Source organism: Papio anubis, chromosome X (assembly GCF_008728515.1).
Source record: "Papio anubis isolate 15944 chromosome X, Panubis1.0, whole genome shotgun sequence".
NCBI lineage: Eukaryota > Metazoa > Chordata > Mammalia > Primates > Cercopithecidae > Papio > Papio anubis.
The window spans coordinates 128489350-128499089 of record NC_044996.1 but is presented as its reverse complement, the minus strand read 5'-3'; the positions used below and the strand labels follow the sequence as shown (position 1 = coordinate 128499089).

At 40.1% G+C, this 9740-nt stretch overlaps 1 protein-coding gene across 11 annotated transcripts in view; it reads left to right on the top strand.

The window, feature by feature from the left end:
• Positions 1–9740, top strand: part of REPS2 (RALBP1 associated Eps domain containing 2) — a 208445-nt gene that overhangs the window by 124852 nt on the left and 73853 nt on the right. For 7 of the 11 annotated variants that reach the window (XM_009197261.4, XM_009197260.4, XM_021933071.2 and 4 more), the window contains 4 exons: positions 96–165; positions 1636–1689; positions 5820–5865; positions 8978–9114. In XM_009197261.4, the coding sequence (XP_009195525.2) occupies positions 96–165; positions 1636–1689; positions 5820–5865; positions 8978–9114 (307 nt within the window). The remainder of the gene's footprint in view (positions 1–95; positions 166–1635; positions 1690–5819; positions 5866–8977; positions 9115–9740) is intronic. The other 4 variants (XM_017954056.3, XM_009197262.4, XM_009197259.4 and 1 more) reach the window with 3 other exon arrangements.

Here is a 9740-nt window from a genome sequence, read left to right as displayed (position 1 = left end):
GCCCGGCAAAAAAACAAATTTTTTTTTCATCATATGTGTGCATCACTTAATTTCTGTTCCAACCAGTTTAATTCATTTACTTTTCTTTTTCAAAGAAGACATCTGTTAAAGACATGGCTGACCTTCCTATCCCTACCCAGGATGTGACTAGTGATGACAAACAAGGTAGGAAAAGAATCAGTTTTCTTCCTTAACCAACGTTCTACCTCTGTTATCTTATCTACTCCTCTTGGAATGGTGGCTTCTAGAGCATATGAGGGTGGTTCTCAGCATGTAAACACATTTGGATAGATTAAGTAGTTCAAATCATTGTCATAAAACAGTAGTTCACAAAGTGGTAGCAAGAGCTTGAGTGTCCAGAGTCTTCCAACTCATTGGCCCTTTAGTCTTTGCTGACCCTCAGGCTACTCTTAACACCTTACACTGGAATCTGATCATGGCAATTAGGAAATGACTGGAAGCTGAACGAATTGAGTGCTTAACATGTGTTTGCAGATGTGATCCCAGACATCAGTGTAAATGCACATTTGCACACCGTTCTAATCCATGAGGAAGTTCTCTTCTGGACAGAGCTTTTGTCCTTAGCGTTTATCTGTTCTTGTCTTTGTGAGTGTGGGAGTGTGACATGGAACCCAGCTATAATTTTCCTATCTTACTGGGCAGCTGAGAAGCAGTGCAGCACAGCATTCCGTGTTAGAGCTACTCCCAGGGATGAGTTGGCCTGGGAATATCTAGAAGTGTGGGAGGGACCCTCTCCCCCACCTCCTATACTTTGTATAGTGCTTTATAATCTACCAGGTCCTTCCTCATATACTGTCTTATTCAGTCCTCACAAAACTGAATGGAGGCTGGTAAGTTTTATCACCTGAAATTTAGAGATGAGTAAACTAAAATTCAGACACTATGAATCATTTGCCTAGTTATTAAGAAAAAGATTTGGGACAAAAACCAAGATTTTTTCTAAGCCTCAAGCCAGTATTCTGCCTGTTATTTGATATTGATTTACTACCCATGAATAAGAGGCTTATTTGAAGGGACTAAAAATCAGTGAAGCTATTTCAGGTTTTATTGTTGAGGCCTGCCATTGATTAGGCATTGTATGGGGGCTAAACATGAAAAATAAGTTTTCCATTAAGCGACAGTAATTGCATGTTCTCTATTTAAATACTTGTTTGGGAAAGACAGGTAGAAGTGGACATTGTCTGCGGTAGCATGTACTCTGACCATTCTCCTAACTACAGTGGAATAACTGGGCAAACTATAAAAATATTGAAACCTGGATTGCACAACCAGGGGTTCTCACGTCATCAGTCTGGGTGTCAGAAATGAAAGAGGGAGAAACTCCCAATACTTCCTGGTAATACTCCTCCTATCTGCTTGAGGTGCTGTCTCTGGGAAGTTGAAAATACATCTTTGCTCTTTGTAGAAGGAGAACCTATTTCCATACTCCAGGAGGTCTTTATTGTTTTAGTAAATGCTATAGCAACTTTTAGAGGTTTGTGAGACCTGTTTTTGTAAGTGATGACTAGCAATTCTTTGTTTTAATCCAATTTGCCTCAGAAATGACATTTTATAGTTTCAATTTTTTTCCCTCTTTTCCCTTTCTTGTTGCTTAAAAAAACAAAACACCACTAGCTTTGAAAAGTACTATCAACGAAGCCTTATCAAAGGACGTGTCTGAGGATCCAGGTAGGAGAAAACCATTTTTGTATACTTTCTATATAATTGTTTTTAAATAAAAAACAGCAAGTCAGTGAGTAGAAGATTGATACCTCTGTGATAGTGTGTCTGTTTCTCTCTATTTATTTGTCTTGTATTTTATTACAAGGAAACCTTTTGGCTTTTTACCCTTTCTCTCTTTTCAGGTATGAGAACAGGGTGATATCTTTTCAAGTTTTTAAGTTTCACTGAAAGGATCACTCCGTGTGAATATAGGGTCATGTTACTAAGTGCAAACTTGAGAAGGCTTGAGGCTGAGATGATTTCAACAAGGCATTTTGGGTTTTGTGTAGAGTAAGAAACTTATGGGGTAGATCAATTGGAGGCCCAGAGTTGGTATTTTCCATTTCCAAAGCAGAAATCTCAAATATTTTTATTATACTTCACCACCAGGAAGGCAACTATATGTGCTTATATATGGAGTGAATTCCAAGAAGAAAAATAAAAGTTGTCCAGTTTTTTGGAGAGTCAGACCTGTATCTGTGGAGTCATGGAGAATGGCTGCCCCTGTGTCCTCAGCTCTCTGTTGATGGAGCCATCATTGAACCAAGTTGAATCTAGTTAAAAACAAAGTGACTACAGAAGACATTACTATTTGGAGCTCTAGTTATAAGGACATGAAAGAAGTTGTTGCTTTCTCTTTTGCTGTTATCTTTCTTGCATATTTTAAATAAGTCAATCATGTTTGTTGTGATAAGCTAGCTATCATCCTGGGCTTATTTGTTGAACGCTGGAACAGAGGAATCAATATAATGTTGAGGCTTATGCTGTGGTACAATATTTCCCAAATGTCAAGTTCATTCAGAGTTTCAAAGAGAGATGGGTGGAGGGAGAGGAAGGAATTGGAGGAGTGGGAGAAAAATACGGTAGGGGGAAGGAGAAAGAGAGAATATGAGAATGAGAATAAATATGAATGAATGTGGATGATGGATTTCAATTATGGAGGCCTGAGAAACTGTATTTTTTGGCAGCTCCCCAGTTGGTTCTGGTACATAGCCTGTTTTGGGAACCACCAGCTGTGGAAGGTGATGCTACAAAATAGAAAATTAAGGTTATAGATCAACCATGACTCCAAAAGTGATGGGAATTCCGAAGCTTAATTTTGACTTTTGAAACAGATTTGAATTCATTCCTTATTGGGTGAAATGTTCTGTTAATGTAGGCCAACACCTGGGGCAGTTCTTTCTAGCTCTTATTTCTGGAGCTAAAGTGGATGCATTCCAGTTTCGTAAACTTCATGTTGTCGTATTAGTAAAAGCTGTTTAAATTTGGAGTGTTAAATTGGTGCTTCTCCAACAGCCTTTAAGTATCATAACTCTTCCTACTTTTTTTTTTTTTTTAAGGGATTTTAGCACAAGATCAAGTGTCATCTGGGGCATGAGCTTTAGATCTCATTTTAAACATTCCTTCATTGACTAGGACATGGCATCACCAAATAAAACTCAACAGGTGTGCCACAGCATGGGAAGTATGTGGGAATTGATTTCACATTGTGCCTGGGAGCATGCTATGTGTTTTCTGATTTGTTTTTCCCACTACTGCCCCTCTCTGGGTATGAGGGAGTTCCTCATCTTAAACATAGTTAATCCCCCCTTTTCTGGGAAATGTTTGGATTCCCAGTGGGAGACACAAGAGTTTCAAGGTGGTGATTTAGAATTCTGGATGGCTGTCCTTGCCATGTGTACCTCAGTTCAGTTGCTGCCTTTTGGAGGGTTAATCTCTAGGCCTGTTCCTCTTTCCGTTCCCATTTCCTGGAAAGATGACATGCCTTGAGTGTTCTAGGAAGTTGGCATTCCTCTTTCCAGCTACACGAGAAGCTATGATCCATTTGTTGTAATTGCTGAGAGTGTCTATATTAGCGGAGTCTTAAGAGATTTTTTTAACCAATATCCCATTCCAACCTAATTCAACAGAGCACCATGCACAATGATGGTCTTTTTCTTGATGTCTCTGGCCCATGTTGAGGTGTTTTCAGCTGGTTCACCCTCACAGTGCTGTCTTTAGACTGCTGTTGGTGATTCTAACAGCTGCTCCATTGCCAACTATCACCCCATGTTTTTATTGGGGTAGAGCAGTTCTGTCCTTCTGTTACCTGCTCCCACCTGAACCTCCTTTGCTGTCCTAGAAGGAACTAAATTTAGAAACCACATTTCCAGGCTTGAAAAATTAGGAACCTTTATTTATGCACTCTACAATAGTAGTATTTTGCAATTCTAACGCACATTCAGTTTTTAAAGTACTTTCACCATATCTGTCCCTGTGAGAAAGAGACTGCATTTTTATTGCCTTTGTTTTCTAGGTGAGGAGACTGAGGTTCAGGGAAGTAACAGCTAGTTAGTGTCATGGCCAGGAGGAGGGCCTTAGTTTCAGCACTCCTGGCCTGGTCTCTAGTCCTGTCTCTCCACTACTCATCCACACCCTCACCCCATCTGTCTGTCTGTCTGTCTATCTCTCACCAGCAGGGCTCACCCCTCCTTCCACACCCATCCCTACCAGCAAAAAGACAAAGATAATGGCAGTTGACAAAGGAATTAACAGTCACCATGGTCTGGTTTGGGGAACAGTATTTTATCATGTCCGGGACCTCTCCTACCCACGTATTTCTTGAAAGCAGTGGGGCCTGAGGGAGAAGAGGGCCACGGAGCCAGCTGCAGGCAGCCTGCGCAGAGGGCTTCCCCAGCTCTGCGGTGAGTCTGGTCCACTCTGTCCACCCAGCCCCAAGGCAGCCTCCTGGGCTGGGAGAGAGGCTTCCTGAGGCCGCTTTCTTTGCTGCCTGGGGTTTGTAGGAGGGAGGGAGATCTTTTTCTGTCCATATCCAGGTGCAGGTGCACGATAATGGGCAAAAGAGGACTCAAACTTCTTGGGTTTTCCAGGCTTTCCTGCACTCTGGCAGCATTTCAGCTGTTTGAAGCTGGAAGACCCCTGTGTTCTCACTACAACAAGCCAAAATGCTTGGGTTGGGAGAAGTGCATCTCTTGTGCAGCTGACCAGTAGTTTGCTTTGTGCCTTGTTAGCATTTATGAGGATTTTCGCCTCCCCTCTCTGCCCTGTTACCTAACCCAAGGATTTTAATGATCATCATAAATTCAGGCTGCTTCATACCAAGGAAGGTTTTTATCTTTGGAGCAATGTAAAAGAGGATGAGATAATGCAGTGAGACATTTTCTTTTTGGAAGAATTCATGCAAACAAAGAAATTACATTCTTCTTGTTCTGTGTTACTAGCACCTTTTCTATGATTTTTAATGACATTTTATGATGAAAAATTTGCAATGTTTGCAACACCTGAGCATAGCTACTGGTTCCTAAAGTTGTCTTCCATAGAGGATTGAAAGCATAAAAAGAGGATCAGCATTTTTGTAAATGTTTCTAATTACGCCTCACAACTTGTGATGGGGAAGAAGGCTCTATGGGTGTTGGCAGTGAGCAAGTTAGTTTATGATTTAAATTTGATGAGGAAAAGTCATATGGCTGGGAAAAGATTCAGCAATTTTTTTTCATAATTCTCTGTATGATTTGGTCACAGAGATGTGGGACACAAGGATATTTTCTTACAGGAGAAGCTGTATAGCTCATTTCCACTTACTTGTGAGAGCTTTGTTTTTTTGTGGCCATGCTGCTCTGGTAGTGTTTTTTTGTTTTTTGTTTTGTTTTGTTTTGTTTTTTTAATGTAGTTAGATAGACTTCTTCCTATCCTTCAGGGTAGACTGGTTCAAAATCTATTACTAGACTATCATGATAGACCAAGAAACCCTCAAGTGTGAATCCGTCGTTATATAAAAAAGACAACCCCCTTGAAAGGGGTTGTCTTTTTATACTGGAATGTCTTCATTAATCAACTTGAATTTGAGAATGGCCTCTCAAATAGTGCTCCGACCAAAGGAAAAATATGCTGGGTTTTCTTTCCTTTTAATCGTTCCTTTAGATTTTGAAATAAAACAAGGAAATCATGAAAATGTGGGAGATGTCCAGTTCTCCACATGGGCATTTTTACCTCACTTTTGCCTGTTGATGTGTTCTGTACTAGCCCAGGTGCTGCATATAAACTTGTTTAACTGCAGAAATGAAACCCAAGCAAACAACAAATAATCTTTGTTTCAGCAACTTCCAAGGATTCCAACAGTCTCAAAGCAAGACCAAGATCCAGGTAGTGTTCATTTAATTTCTGCTTTAATGCCCTTTGTGCCCTGCCCCCTGCCTAGAAATAAGAACCACAAACCAAAAACCCAACCCATGATTTCCTCTTCCTTTAGATGTAAAGCTTAGGGTGTGATCCATTTCACTCATGCGTGGCCTGATGGGAACATGCAGTAATGCTGGGAGCCTTGGTTTCTGTGGTCACTAGTGCTAGAAGGTGGTCACTAGTGCCCTATGGCCCCTCAACATGAAGTGGATTGTGTGAGATGACCCAGTTGTTGTAAGATGATAACTAATAGGGGGAAGTAGCTTTGGAAAGAGGAAAATATGGGTAAGGTAACAAACATGAAAATTTGCTATCATGACAAGGTGAACACCAAAAAGTAAAAAGTCTGGGTAATAAAATCTAGAGTAGGGAAAGAAAATGCTTGTGATAACTTCAGTGAAGCTTGCAGCTTCAGGTAAGCAATGTTTATGGTCTGTTTGAGCCTACCTTAGTGCCCCTCTCGGCTTCACATTTTTAAAGAGGCTATTAAAAGAGAGAAAGCCAGTAAGGCAGAGCTGCGGTTGATGTGAGACTCAGAAAAGAGGCGCAGAGGGGAAATACAGAGACACTAATAGAATTAATCCATTAAGGAAGGGAAATGGTATTGGTACTGTATTTCACTGGTAGAACTGCAGTGTAAGATAGGATACCAAGGATACCATGTGTGTGTTTTCTGTTTTGCTTTGGCTCTTAGAGACATTTTCCCCTCCTTTGCCTACTAGACACAATCCTGAAAAAGTAAATTTAAGTCTGATCATATTTAATATGCTTGAAATACTGATATTTAAGGAACCTCATCTCTTTGTAAGTCAAAGAGTTATCCTTTAGTTTCTATCTGCATTTTCCAAACTGGGTTTTTGTTTCCTTGTTTATGTAAGATATAGATATCTATATTTTTATATTTGTCTATATTTAAAAACAATAGAGTAATTCTTTTAGGTAGGAAGAAAAGGTATAGGCATTCTTTCTGTGGTCAACACATTTACTCATCCTTTTTAAAAGGATGAATGGATCTTTTACAAACTAGTCTGTACTAGTTTTGGGATATGCTTTCATAGTAGGAATTGCCATTGAATTGCAGAAATCTGTTTTGTGTACTATGTTAACCATAAATCGAACCTCAAAGTTTTAGCTTCTGCTGACTTCCTCTCTCCCTGAAAGCCAGTGAAATTATAAAATCTCATAGCCACATATTCTATTATTAATGTGTCTGGCTAAATTTTACATATTATCCTTTCAGAGATTGTGCTTTTGGTCTAATTTGGAGGATTTTATTTTCATTACTTCTCACTGGGAAGAAGAGAATTGAATTATTTTTATCCTGTTTTTTGAAATGTTAAAGTTTTGTAGAAATATAAGGAAAAGAGGGAAAATCACCATTTTAACACCACTGCATTCATCATTTTGTTAACTCCCTACACATTTATGTTTTAATTGGTTGCAGCAGTCATGGTTATACAATCTCACTTATTTTATATTCAGTAACTTTCCATATGAAGATATAAACATACAGGTTATATATGAAAATAAAATGAAAACGAGGAATGTGCGCTATGGGATTGTGTGCTTAACTATGTGCATGCATACACATTATTTGCACACACATTATTTCTTTTTTGAGTGAAAGATGTCACAAAAGCTATATGTGGCATAGAAAGTTCTTTTCATTTCTAGCTAGGGTCTCTAATTGTCTTTTTTAAGTGAAGCGTTCCCGTGTAAGAACCTTGTCCGTCCGTATCAGTTCCCTTTGATTCTTGTTGAAAGAGTCAGAGCATTCTTCCCTGCTAGTTTCTGCCTGCCGTTGCCTTGTTTCTCTTGCTAGTTATGTTACAGGGCCCACCCCAGAACACGTCACATGCCATTATGGTGGCTTTATTAAAGTTGCAATCTTTAAGACAGACAGAACCCTCAACTACCAGAAAGAATCCTTGAGAAACTTATTCAGGAAAATTAAAATTCATGATGTCAAAAACAGCTCTGTCAAGAACTGAAGGGGTTTAATAGTAACTGATATATTCTAATTTCCTAAATGCCACTCTAATAGCTAAGTATGAAGAATGGTTTTCAGAGGTTAATTTGTCTCTAGGATGTACCTCTGACTCAAAGGTCGTTTTCTGCTTTGACATGAAGCTAGTTGAGAAGCTAAATACAATAGATGTATACATCTACATTTTAGGGCCTTTTCGCAATCATCATATTGGGAACCCATCCTTAAACCTATTTCTAAGCAGTGTATGGAGTTGAATTTTATTTGGAAAGTAAGTAGGTCTTCAATAAATATTCTAGTTGCTATCACCAAAGTATTTCCCCCCGACTCATAGGCAGTATGAAAACGTTTTTAAAATGGGATATAGAAACAGAGATTGGAGTTTGAAACGAACTGTGTAACTTTCTGTCTGACCTTTTGCAAGTTATTTAGTTCCTTTTTAAAAAGATGATGTTACTGGAGTTACAATCTCAGAAGTTGCCTAGTTAATTATGCCTTGCTGTAGATTGAGGAAGAAGGTTAAAAATGAGACTTTTGCTTTCTCAGGGAAAGACAAGCTAGACCCCTCAATCTGATTGATGTGTATTTTCCTTTCCTAGCTTTGTTTGTGGCATATTCCCCTGAACATTGGATTCTTACCCTCAGCTTATCTGTCCCAATTCCACTTGAACCTGTCATCACATTTGCAAGTGAACAGGAGAAAAGTTCTCTGATCAGTTTATACCATGAAGCCCTTCTGTTAGAACATGGAAATGCCTAAGCTGAAGGGCTCCGTGTTTTTTTTTATTAACAATTCCCATATAAATGGATTTGAATTTACACAAAGTTTTTTTTTTTTTTGGGGGGGGGGGTTGATTTAGATCTAAGGTATAATAAGAACAAAGAGGTTAAAAAGATCCCAATTCATAGTTGGATTTGGACAATTATTGTACATAGTGGCATTTAATGGGTAATAAAATTTATGGCTGCTTTGGTAGCTGATCAGTTCTTTGTAGTCACTTTGACTTTGTGGTTATTTTCCATTTCACCCCAACTTCAGAGAGTAAAGCTTTGCTATTTCCCTTCTGACCTTCCCTTATTTTGCTACAGATCTTACTCTAGCACCTCCATAGAAGAGGCCATGAAAAGGGGCGAGGACCCTCCCACCCCGCCACCTCGGCCACAGAAAACCCATTCCAGAGCCTCCTCCTTGGATCTGAATAAAGTCTTCCAGCCCAGTGTGCCAGGTGAAGTGCCCCTTGCCCCCAAACCCTTCTGTTTCCTGTTGGAGCCAGCGGATGTGTGTCTGCCACAGAGGCCTCTGTGAGTCCGGAGAAAGAACAGACCTGGCAGTTTCGCATCCCGTGAAGGTCTTCACGTGGCTATGGTATTCTTGGGAGAGAAAACAGTTGTAGACACATATGTAGCACATGTGTCTGGAGCCTTGCCCACACTTGTTATGGATCAAGAATTAGGAAATTCTCTACCAAGAGGATAAAAATGCTTCACTTCCATGCAGCCTGCTGAGTGTGTGGCTGGGGTCTTACTCTCTGCATCGTTGGTAATTTGTGAACAAGATAGATCGCTGTCTGTCATTTCCTCAGATGCCTGTGTGGTCTTCTATGAAAGATCTTAGAGATTAAGGCCTAGCCAGAACCTTCTCCTGCATTTTACACTTGTGGGAAGATCCTGTGTCCTGTAGGATTTAATGCTGTGGGGACTCTGAATCTGACGGTTGGTTGGGTGGTTGGTGGAGGGTCCTAGGGCACGGGCTCCTTCAGGTGGGCTACCCTGGGCTTCTGGGGATGGGATGTTCTTGAGCCAGCTGTTGTGTAGCTGGGCTGGAGGTGGGGGAGGCCCAGAGGGGCCCTAT